Below are 12,641 nucleotides of genomic sequence, written 5' to 3'. Positions count from 1 at the left end.
TAGCTTAAGGTCACCCAATTAATTTCATGACTGAACAAGAAGTTGAAGCCAGGCCAAAGGGCCAACACTACAAGCTGCAATATTATAGAGGTGGACCTCGTTTTCCGTGAATTCACATATCCACAGATGGGAAAAAGACAGCTGACCTCGGCATACGCGGGGGGGGGGGGGGAAGGGCGCATGCCAACCTCACGTATCCAGGGGTCAAAGGTGGCTGGAAATGACCTCCGTGGTCATGACCACGGAGATCATTTCCAGCTGCCATTTTCTTCGACGCAACCACAAAATAGCTCCCGTCCATTAAAAAAAATATATAGAACCCCCCCCCCAACTGATTTTTGGGTGATTTGGGGGAACAGCAGAGCATGAAAAGAAGCTCCCCCCCACACAAAAAAATCAATCAATGTTCAGCCAACTAGGAATCTAACGCCCACGATCCCATAGCCCCAATGCTGCAGCCTGGAATAGAACCCCTGCAAATATTGAGGTTCTCCTGTATTGGCTCTCAAGGATCTGAAGAGTTTCTTCGACTATCCATACTAGGCATTTTTAAAATAAACTGTCATTTGAGTTTAGCATTAATTTGGCCCAATTGTTTGTTCACGTTATTAAGAAGTATTTGCATTTGAGCTCTGTTATACAGGACATACAGATTGCTTAGGATTGTAAATAAAGTTCAAACACAACTTTCTTTCCCCCATCTCTCTTACTTCAAGCACCAGCCTTCCTCAGAAACAAAGAAGCATCTCCCAAACTCCCTAATGCACTGTTTCCATGAACATTACAAAGAAGCCCCACCAGACAAATGCATGAACAATCTTGCATTTGTTGGTACAACTTTTTCAATCAAGCCTAGAGTTATTCATAGCAAATAAATGTTCAAATAGAGGCTACACGTGATGGATCCACAACAAAATGTTGCAGTATAATCCAGGGGCGTAGCAAGGTTGGAGGGGGCCCAGAGACAAGATTTTAAAATGGGCCCCTCTCTGATATACACACACAAACACACTTCACAATATACAGGTGAAACTCGGAAAATTAGAATATCGTGCAAAAGTCCATTAATTTCAGTAATGCAAATTATATTAAAAGGTGAAACTGATATATGAGACAGACGCATTACATGCAAAGCGAGATAAGTCAAGCCTTAATTTGTTATAATTGTGATGATCATGGCGTACAGCTCATGAAAACCCCAAATCCACAATCTCAGAAAATTAGAATATTACATGGAACCAAGACGACAAGGATTGAAGAATAGAACAATATCGGACCTCTGAAAAGTATACAGTGTACTGTGCTTGACCGGCCAGCAAACTCGCCTGACCTGACCCCATAGAGAATCTATGGGGCATTGCCAAGAGAAGGATGAGAAACATGAGACCAAACAATGCAGAATTGCTGAAGGCCGCTAATGAAGCATCCTGGTCTTCCATAATACCTCATCAGTGCCACAGGCTGATAGCATCCATGCCACGCCGCATAGAGGCAGTAATTGCTGCAAAAGGGGCCCAAACCAAGTACTGAATACATATGCATGCTTATACTTTTCAGAGGTCCGATATTGTTCTATTCTTCAATCCTTGTCTTCTTGGTTCCATGTAATATTCTAATTTTCTGAGATTGTGGATTTGGGGTTTTCATGAGCTGTACGCCATGATCATCACAATTATAACAAATTAAGGCTTGACTTATCTTGCTTTGCATGTAATGCATCTGTCTCATATATCAGTTTCACCTTTTAATTTGCATTACTGAAATTAATGGACTTTTGCACGATACTCTAATTTTCCGAGTTTCACCTGTATAGTGCACTCACACTCACATCCCCATTACGAACACGGTGAAAATCTAGTTCACATTGAATCTAGTTTTTTTACTCTCTGCTCCTGCCGATCTCCAAGAGACTCAACATAATTCATAGGGGGTGCAACATGGGCGGGTGGGGAGTCATGTGATGTGCCTCTGGGGGGCCCCTTGAGGCAGTGGGGCCCCAAGATGACTGCCTCCCCTTGCCTAATGGTAGTTACGCCCCTGGTATAATCCTAGTGTGCAAATCTAGCCAAGAAGCATCCAAGAAAACTGAGCTCACAGGCCAATTCAAAGACCCCTTCGTCAGCAGGTGTGATTTCTCCTTAACTTGTCAAAGAAAAATACTTTATTCAGTGGCATAAGAAATCTATGCAAAACTAATGCAAGGCCATGATTTGTCTCACTGCATGCTTTGTTCCAATCCCTTCAGATCTCTTCTGTAAAAGCAGCACACATCTGCACCAAATTTCTTAATGCAATTGTAAACAGAAGGTGTATGTCTCCTGAGTCACTGGATGACGCAGATGCTGTTGTTGAGGTGGAAGAATTGCTTAGGTAACTGTCTTACTTAATTTATAAGAGTAGAATTATTCAGCTGTTAACACACTCTGCATTTAAATGTACTAACAGCAAAATTCAACTAAAGTACATCCTTCAACGCCTAGAATTTGCAAATCTAGACCTCTCCAAAGGAGGGGGACACACTGGCTACCCAGTTTTTGTAGGGAACATATTGTAGGTCGTACATGCAGAATGGATGCTTGCAGAGCTTGTGTTTGTGCTGACATGGCTATTTGGCTATACACAGTATGAACAGAAAGAGTCAGCAAATATAATCCAAACACAGCCAATGAATATGCAATTCCATAGGGTAAAGTGGCAAAGCAATGAGACAACATCCAAAAGGACCAGCCATGGAGTTTGGAGGGAAACTATGATTAAAACTATGCAAGCAGAGCTCCATACTGGCGTTCTCCACATATGCAGATCTTAGACGCTATTTGTTTGTATAGTGTATCTTTATACCGCCAAATACACACTAAAACCAATTTAAAGCAATCAATAATGAAACATTAAAATGATTAACACAATTTAAAATCTCAACATAAAAACTTTAAAACTTGTCAACTAAAAGGCCTGATTAAAAAGGCACATCTTCATCTGTTTCTCAAAAACCAGCAGAGATGGGGAGGCTCCAATTATATTTGGGACTGTGTTGGAGTCTTAGAGAAGGCCTAATTCCAAGTCACCAAGCACACTGGTGGCAACTGCAACCAGACTTGCCCCAATGATCTTAAGCAGTGGGGTCCATGAAGAAGGCAGCACTCTCTTAAATACCCTGGACCCAAGCTGTTCAGGACTTCGTAAGTAATAACCAGAACTTTATTTGGCCCGGAAATTTACTGGCAGCCAGTGGTGTTCTTTTAGGATGGGAGTAATGTGGTCTCTTTGGGTAACCCCAGAGACCAGCCTGGCTGCCACATTCTGCACCATTTGCAATTTCTGGACTACATACAAAAGGCAGCCCAACATAAACAGCATTATAGTATTCAAGTATGGACATTACCAGCATATGCACCAGTTTTAAGGTTATCTCTAGAAATGGATGTAACTGCTGTCTCAGTTGGATAAAAAGCACTCCTGGCCACTGCCTCAATCTGAGATATCAGGGGAGGTTTGGGTCCAGAAGTACTCCCAGACTATGTACCTGCTCCTTCTGGCAGGAGAGCAACCCACATACTCATTGAAGGGTACTGCAGTAGCCACAGAGTGCAGGCAGCTAGCATCCAAGATTGGAACATGCTCTCTGTCGTCAGTCATAATGAGCTATTTGACTTTCTTGCCTGGCAGCAGGCAGCCACCCCTCTATTGTGGTGTTGCTTGCCAGGCACCAAAGAGTTAAGTTGTTTGTCGTTTGGACAGCAAAAGGTTGCTGTAGGGCAGGAAGGTTATAGGGCTATTCACTTTGGGACAGCAGTGAAGATGATAGCCCTACAAACTTTGCCTCAAAAGCAATTTCAAAACCAGGAACAGGAATGGCAACACTATTGTCTGCTCTAAAGTGTATCATTACTTTAACATACCTTAGTAAATGAAGACTTGCATCTTCATAGGTGTCCTAGAGCTGCTAAAATGGGACCGACCAGAATAGTCACTACAGCATCACAAAAATAATTTTAGTCCCTCAATAGGATAGAACTGAATGTACCAGAGGCTATAATTGAATATACAAAGCTCATGAATGGTTTATGAAAATAAGTGTTGCATGCATTCATATCAAAAATATTCTCTGCCAGATTGGTTAATAATTTAAAGCCCATAAACTGAAGGGAGATCTTTTCTAAACCATACAGAAAATTCTGCGTGTTCACTGCCATGAAATTGTTGGTCATCATTATTCTCCAGGGTTGAATGAAATACATAACTAAGATTTATTACTGACTCAGAAACTGTTTTGATTTCTCTTCACATGTTTCTTTGCTCTCATCTACCTCCTCAGAATGAACTGTTACCCTCAATTGTCCTCAAACTCTTCCACTACAAAACCATTAAATCACTCCTCCCCTACCCCACAACACTCAGGCCCAAGTGTTCAAAGAATGAACTTTGCACTAGTTCACAGGAGTGACCACTAACAATGGAAATAGCATCTTTTCAAGTCACAAAATAAGTACACTATTAAGATAACAATGAGATAAAATTAGTAATGGAAAAGATACATTTTTATTTTGGTTTCCATTGCTACTCCAATGCCACAGTACACTTTGGAGCTGTTGTTATTTCCTGTTACAAGACTGCTTCAAACAAAAGCATCAGTTCAGCTAAGCTTTCAGGCATTTTTTTTTTTTAACATTTTATCCTGCCCCTCATCCAAGTAGCTCCACAAGGGAACAAAAGGTTCTCCCCCATCCCATTTAATTTTCACAACCATTCTTTGAGGTACATTAGGCTGAGAGACAGTGACAGGTCCAGTATCACCCAGGCGCGTTCCAGACTAGCCGCTCAAAAGGCAAATCACTTACAAAAACGCAAAACCTGAAGGGAGAGCAGTCTCACGAAAATAACCCCCCAAAACACCTTTTTTATGCTGGATAAATGACATCATAGCACTAAGTCAAAGCGATTAAATTCAAAACAAGGCATCCAACATATGAACGGCATTCTGGCACTTTTGTCGGGACTGCGGTGTTACGACACAGGAAGTGTGGAAGGCCACTTCAGAGATGTGGTGTGACCCCGTTGCAGGGTCTAGTCTGGAAAGTGCCCCAGTGAGTTTTTGTGGCTGAATGGGGATTTGAACCCAGTCTCTCTGCTCCTAGCCAATCAACTGGCTTTCCAGTAGTTGTAGTGCACACATGCTGAGAGAGAAAAAGGAGATATTACACTGTTCTTGTAAAATTCTTGCTATATTAGCTGGGCTGGGCGCAAAGCATCTGCGCCTCAGGCCGGCCCCCCTACCGCCACTGCCTCCCCCCCGCCACCAGCCCACCCGGCTTTCTGGCTGACTGGCCCGCTTCTCCCCCCACCCGCTTCTCTACCCCGCCCCCCGGTTCTTTCTGGCCGGAAAGCCAGCCCGCCACCTCCTCCCGGCCAACTTCTGGCAGTGGCCGTCTCCTCCTGCCGGCGCCACAGCATCCCTATTTTCTCCCCCGTCCCTAGTCTGGCAGCTGCTTGCGAACTCTCATGAGAGCTGCCACACACTAGATAAAGAAGATGATGTAAGCAACTCATATGTTATCCCTTTAAGGTCTTTTGTTTGAAACGGGGTGAGAATGATGCAGCTGAGTGACAATCCATAAGGTCTAGCAGGATCCAGGAATGGATCTACACATAGTTTTATCACACAAATGTTTGCAGGGTTTCAATACAGGATGTCCACTCCAGGCACATAGATCACATCTGAAACCAGCCTAAAAGGCTGCATGTTTGGTGCTTTGGCAACAGTAAGAGCATTACAACTAGTGACTTCTTCGCAAAGACCCCTTTGGTTTACAGGGATAGTTATGCAGGTGGCAGCTTCAACTAAATGCCAAAAAGCAATGCAATGGCCCATGATGTTCATGTCTTGGGGGCATGAACCTGATGTCCAGTCTGAAATATTGAACTGGCAATCAATCAGAAAGAAAGAGAGAAAGAAAGAATCATAATCATGGAGGCACAATTTGGCTAACTGCTCCACTAGGTCTTTTACTAATTGTGCAGACTATAGTTGATGCCTGACAAGGTAACAGCATCGCCATATGCACAGAGGGACACATTATCCATTTCTTCATAAGCATTTTAACACTAACCCCCAACTTTTATTGTTGCCACCAGCAACAGGTAGTGCGTAAGCCAATTCTACCTGTAATGTGACCACATTCATAGCCTTCTTTTCCAATGTTCCTCTCTCTGAGATACACAGAGTGTCAACATGGCCTTTTTATCTTATCTTTCCCGAGGTACTATAAACTCAGTTCAACTGTGTCAACCAACTCAACTTTCAAGCACATAGCATTATAGCAGGTGGTGAAAACTCAACCAGGTTCTATACAACCATTCTCTCCCTGGTATGTCCTGTGCATAATAATACCCACTCACACTGTGGGAGAAAAACACATTGGACTCACTGTGATGGATTCGTCCTATAAAATATATAGGAGATATGCTGCCCGATTGTGGTTATGGCTCTTTCTGTCAGGTGGGATACATAGGTGTGGTGGTGACTCCCAGGTCCCCCTTAGTGGATTCTTACTTTCTAGATCTCATAGCTCTATCTTTGTACACACAGACATATCTACGCGGGTGTTATTACTTTAATCTATCTTTCTTACTCTGTTTTTATGAAGCCTCAACAGTCCAAGAACTAGAACTGATCCCACTGCAACCTGGGAAGAAGGAAAATTTGTGTCAGCGGTAAAGGTAAAGTGTGCTGTCAAGTAGGTTTTGACTCCTGGCGACCAAAGAGCCCTGTGTTTGTCTTTGGTAGAATACAGGAGTTGTTTACCATTGTCTCCTCCCGATGCCTTTCAGCATCTTCCTATATCGCTGCTGCCCGATATAGGTGTACCCTCTGTATACTAAAGCTACCTTGGGATGAGTTCTATAAAAAGGCCAGATCGAAACTGAATTATAAATAATAGATGTAGCAAGAACCTTTCACAGTAAGTCCAATGTTTCTTTTTTCTATCAAAACATATAACAAAAACATTGAATTAAAAACTTCATTAGTTTGCCTCTTTATGTAATGTGTTGGTCCTTTTGGAGGCTTTCAATACTATCGACTATAGTATCCTTCTGGAGCATCTGAGGGGGTTGGGGGTGGGAGGGAGGCACTGCTTTGCGGAGTTTCCACTCTCAGCTTTCGGGCAGATTCCAGATGATGTCCCTCAGGGACTACTATTCTTCAAAAACCGAATTTTGGTATGGTGTCCCTCAGGGCTCTGTATTTTCTCTGATGTTGTTTAACATCTACATGAAACCGCAGGAAGAGATCATCAGGAGATTTAGTGCAGGGTGTTATCAGTATGCTGATGACACCCAAATCTTTTTCTCCATGTCAACATCATCAGAAGGCATAACCTCTCAAAATGCCTGCCTGGAGGCAGTGAAGGGTTGGATGAGAGGTAACAAGCTGAGGCTGAATACAGATAAGATGGAGGTACTTATTGTGCAGGGTCGGAACTCAGGAGATGATTTTGATCCGCCAGTTCTGGATGGGGGTCACACTTCCCCAGAAGGAACAGGTACGCAATCTGGGACTGCTTTTGGACACAAACCTCTCCCTGGTGTCCCAGGTTGAGGCAGTGACCAGAGGTGCCTTTTATAAGCTTCAACTGATACGCCAGCTGCGTCTGTTTCTTGAAATAAATGACCTCAGAACAGTAGTACATCTGCTGGTCACCTCCAGACTTTACTACTGCAATGCGCTCTATGTGGGACTGCCTTTGTACTTGATGATGATGATCCGGAAACTGCAGTTAGTCCAGAATGCAGCGGCCAGGTTGGTCTCTAGGTCATAAGAACTTAACAGCCCTGCTGGATCAGGCGCAAGGCCCATCTAAGTTCAGCATCCTGTTTCACACAGTGGCCCACCAGATGCCACTGGGAGCCTACAGACAGGAGTTTAGGGCATGCCCTCCCTCCTGCTGTTACTCCCCTGTAACTGGTACACAGAGGCTTCCTGCCCTTGAGGCTGGAGATGGCCTATAGCCCTCTGACTAGTAGCTGTTGATAGACCTTTCTTCCATGAAGTTATCCAAACCCCTCTTAAAGCCATCCAGGTTGTTGGCTGTCACCACATCTTGCGACAGAGAATTCCACAAGTTGATTATGCGTTGTGTGCAAAAATACTTCCGTTTGCTAGTCCTAGATTTCCTGGCAATCAATTTCATGGGATGACCCCTGGTTCTAGTGTTAGGTGAGAGGGAGAAGAATTTCCCTCTATCCACTTTCTCCACACCATGCTTGATTTTATCATGTCTCTATCATGTCTCCCCGCAGTTGTCTTTTTTCTAAACTAAATAGCCCCAGGTGTTGTAGCCTTGCCTCATAAGAAAGGTGCTCTAGGCCCCTGATCTTCTTGGTTTCCTTCTTCTACACCTTTTCCAGTTCTACAATGTCCTTTTTTAGATGTGGTGAGCAGAATTATACCCAGTACTCCAGGTGTGGCTGCACCATTGTTTTATATAAGGGCATTATATTAGCTGTTTTATTTTCAGCCCCCTTCCTAATGATCCCTAGCGTGGAATTGGCCTTTTTCATAGCTGCTGCACATTGAGTTGACATGTTCAACAAGCTGTCCACCACGACCCCAAGATCCCTCTCCTGGTCAGTCACCGACAGCTCAGATCCCATCAGTGTACACTTGATGTTGGTGTTTTTTGTCCCCATGTGCATCACTTTACACTTGCCAACATTGGACCACATTTGCCATTTTGTCATCCACTCACCCAGTTTGGAGAGATCCTTTTGGAGCTCCTCACAATCTGTTTTTGATTTCACCACCCAAAAGTGTTTGGTATCATCTGCAAATTGCGTCACCTTGCTGCTTACCCCTACTTCTATATCATTGATGAATAAATTAAAAAGCACCAGTCCCAGTACAGGTCCCTGGGGGACCCCACTTCTTACTTTCCTCCATTGTGAAAACTCTCCATTTATCCTACCCTCTGTTTCCTGTCCTTCAACCAGTTAGCAATCCACACATGTACTTGTCCCTTGACTTCTAAGTTTTCTCAGGAATCTTTGATGAGGAACTTTGCTGAAAGCTTTTTGGAAGTCCAGGTATATTATGTTAACTGGATCACCTTTATCCACACACTTGTTTACACTCTCAACCAACTCCAAAAAGATTGTGAAGCAAGATTTACCTTTGCAGAAGCCATGCTGGTTCATTCCCAACAGGGCCTGTTCTTCTATGTGCTTTACAATTTTATCCTTGAGAATGCTTTCCATTAATTTGCCTGGAACTAACCAGCCTGTAATTTCCTTGATCACCCCTGGATCCCTTTTTGAACATCGGTGTTACATTTACTACTTTCCAGTCCTCCAGTACAGAGCCTGATTGCAGGGATAAGTTATATATTTTAGCAAGGAGGTTGGCAATTTCACATTTGAGTTCTTTGAGGACTCTTGTGTGAATGCAATCTGGCCCTGTCAATTTGCTAGTTTTCAGTTTTTCCAGACAGTTTAGAACATCATCTCTTGTCACGTCTATCTGACACAGTTCTTTAGCCTCCATTCCCAAAAAGCCTGGTTCAGGATTAGGTATATGCTCAGTATCCTCTGCCATGAAAACGGATGCAAATAACTCATTTAGCTTCTCTGCAACCTCCATATCCTCCTTAATAATCCCTTTCACTCCCCCATTCTCTAATCGTCTAACTGCCTCCCTGGCAGGTTTCCTGCATCTGATGTATTGAAATAAGGTTTTGTTATTCATTCCCCTTGATGCTTTAAGCTAAATGTTCCTCAAACTCTTTTCGCCTCCCCTATTGTCACCTTGCATTTCTTTTGCCATAGTTTGTGTTCCTATTTGTTCCCTTCATTTGGACAGGCCTTCTAATTTCTGGAGAAAGTCTTATTCCATTTTATGGCTTCCTTGACTTTACTTGTTAGACATGTTTCATCTGAATCCTTTGCACTTTAAAAGGATGGCATTTCCCAAACTAGATATTGTCCAGCTCCTGCCGGCTATTCTCAGGCATCATTTTAAAAGCTGCTCTGCAACTTTTTTGATTTTAAGTGCCAGCAGTCTGGTTCCATCTTGGTTCAAGTGCAGCCCATCCTTTTTGTACAGGTCTTTCTTGCCCCAAAATGTATCCCAGTGCCTAACAAATCTAAACCCTTCCAGATCATCTCGGAGGTGACTCAGAGGCACCGGGTCATCCCGTAGAGACCATATAACTCCTGTCTTAAAAGAGCTACACTGGTTGCCGATATCTTTCTGTACAAAATACAAGGTTTTGGTTATAACCTTTAACGCCCCAAACAGCTTGAGCACTGGGTATTTAAGAGAACGCCTTCTTTTCTATGAACCACACTGCCCATTGAGATCACCTGGAGAGGTTCTTCTGCAGTTGCCACTGGCTCGTCTGGTGGCTACTCAGGGACAGGCCTTCTCTACAGCTGTCTTGAGGCTTTGGAACACACTTCCTGTTGAAATAAGAGCCTCCCCATCTTTTACAACTTTTTAAAAAGCGGTCAAGGCGCATTTGTTCACCCAGGCTTTTAATTAGATATTGTTTTAATTGTGTTTTCAATAGTTTTAATGTTTTAAATTTTAAATTGTTGTAATGTTTTAACTTTTTATCTGTTTTTATTGTTGTGTTGTAAACCTCCCAGAGACTTGTGTTTTGGGTGGTCTACAAATGTGTTAAATAAAAATAAGTAAGTAATAAATATTAATCACACCTATGTGTTTGTTAGAGAGAGTCCCTTGACATTCTGCTTCCCAGCCCAATTAAAGGTCAAACTGCATGCTTAACACCACCAATTTATTTTTAAAGCAAAACTGCAGCTGGAAGGCCCTGACACCCATGGATTGGGACCACACACACACCCCACCCCCGATTCTGCAATGGCACCAATTTGGATTGTTTTCCCCTTCCTGGCACAAACACGCCCACTGGCACCAATGAGGATAAAGCACAGTCTACACTACATCTTCTTGACTGGTTTAGGATATTTCATGTTCTGCTTTGAATATATATTTTAAAGAGCAATATATTGTACTGTACGATCATTCACATATCTACAACAGTGTAAGCCATACAGAAAACTTTAATTACATTTTTGAATTTTTTATAACATGAAATATAGCAACTTTGAAATCATAATTACAGTTTAACCTTGTCTAAGATTTAAACAAGTTTTTTAAAAGCTCTTGATCTGCTAGGTGAAGTACTAACTTTATATTCTGGGTCAAATCTTCACCAGAAGACAGTGTGGTTGGGAGGACTTAGCAGGTAGCACTTCAATTCTTTTTAGCTAGTCACACCTGTAGAGTGAAACAACAAAACCAATGCTGAACGAATCAGTCTGTTCTTAAAAACATTTTACATCAATGGTCAAATGCAGAACTACATCAGCCTCTACAGCCAAAGCAGAGATATATATGTACTATGAACATCAGATTATTTCCTCAACCCACAGAAACCTGAGAACTGTGAGGGGTATGAATTGGTAGCAATTCTCAGCACCCTCCCGCTAAGCTACAATCCCAGGATTCTTTGGGGGAAACCAGGCCAGTTACACTAGTAAAAGTTTGTACTGTATATATGGCCATCCCCAATTATATGTATTACTAACAGCTATTCTCTTCCCCCCCATCCCCAATTATCTTAAAATCCAAATCACCAAGTAGGCAGAGGCTATATTTCACACCTCTAGAAGTTAGTAACCTTGATGTATGCAAGTATGGCTGTAAGCTCATTCATTCTTGGCAAACATTAGCAGTATTTATTCAGCTGCTTTTCAAACACTCAGGATGTCAATGCTCTACAACATAAGGCTCTAAGTAGTGTGCTTTTAAGCTAAGGTTAGTTATTTCCAAATGTAACATCATCACTTTTACTATACCCTTTGAAAAGGATTTTTAGATAGACAGCTCCTACTACTGATTTATCCTTTCTCTCATTTCTCATCTCACCAACAATGCTGAAGGGCACTCACAGCTTTAGATTTTCTAGTTCTTGTGGTAAGTCACAACCAATGTAAACCCCATTTGCCAAACTGTATTCCAAGAATGCAGTAAAACAGGGATCCTAACCAAAAGAAAGAATACTGTAACAACAGTAGAATTATCTTATTTTTAAAAACAAATATTGCAGTATTTGAAACCAGTTGGCCTAATGCTTAGGACATTATATATGAATACGACAAATATTCATATACCGCTTTTCAACAAAAAGTTCCAAAAGAGGTTTATGTAGCACATATGCATTTGTCTGTAAAAATACACACTAACGTTTAATATGGATAGACTGAACATGTTTTCAGTTAACATAAAAGGCTTATGTTCTCCAGTTAAATGCAGGAAAGGTGTGTCAGATTATTTAAAGAAAACAAGCACCCATGCTTTAAACACAAAAAACAAGAGATCCATATCAAACAAGGGAATGACAATACAAACATAATTTTAGAAGACTGGGGGTGGGGTGTCAATTTATGAGATTCTCTCTAGTATTTAGGGGACAGGTACATACACTGGAATCACCATCCAACAACTGCTCAACCTCCTTAACTGTACAGATCTAGTTCTTCACCATGTTTACATTCAGACTGAACATAACTCTCCCACTGACAGTTACAACTGTTAGAATTATAGAATATTGATACTACAG

At 42.1% G+C, this 12,641-nt stretch overlaps 1 protein-coding gene across 5 annotated transcripts in view; it reads right to left on the bottom strand.

Annotated features, from left to right (window-relative positions):
- Positions 1–11,061: 11,061 nt before the first annotated feature.
- Positions 11,062–12,641, bottom strand: part of MOV10L1 (Mov10 like RISC complex RNA helicase 1) — a 77,969-nt gene continuing 76,389 nt past the window's right edge. For 3 of the 5 annotated variants that reach the window (XM_053253389.1, XM_053253390.1, XM_053253387.1), the window contains 2 exons: positions 11,971–12,062; positions 11,062–11,296 (listed from right to left, as the gene is read on the bottom strand). In XM_053253389.1, the coding sequence (XP_053109364.1) occupies positions 11,287–11,296; positions 11,971–12,062 (102 nt within the window). In that variant the 3' untranslated portion in view covers positions 11,062–11,286. Of the gene's footprint in view, positions 11,297–11,947; positions 12,063–12,641 lie in introns of all 5 variants that reach the window. The other 2 variants (XM_053253388.1, XM_053253392.1) reach the window with 2 other exon arrangements.

This window comes from Hemicordylus capensis, chromosome 5 (assembly GCF_027244095.1).
Source record: "Hemicordylus capensis ecotype Gifberg chromosome 5, rHemCap1.1.pri, whole genome shotgun sequence".
Taxonomy (NCBI): domain Eukaryota; kingdom Metazoa; phylum Chordata; class Lepidosauria; order Squamata; family Cordylidae; genus Hemicordylus; species Hemicordylus capensis.
The sequence above is the reverse complement of the archived record's forward strand: the minus strand, read 5'-3'. Positions and strand labels throughout refer to the sequence as shown.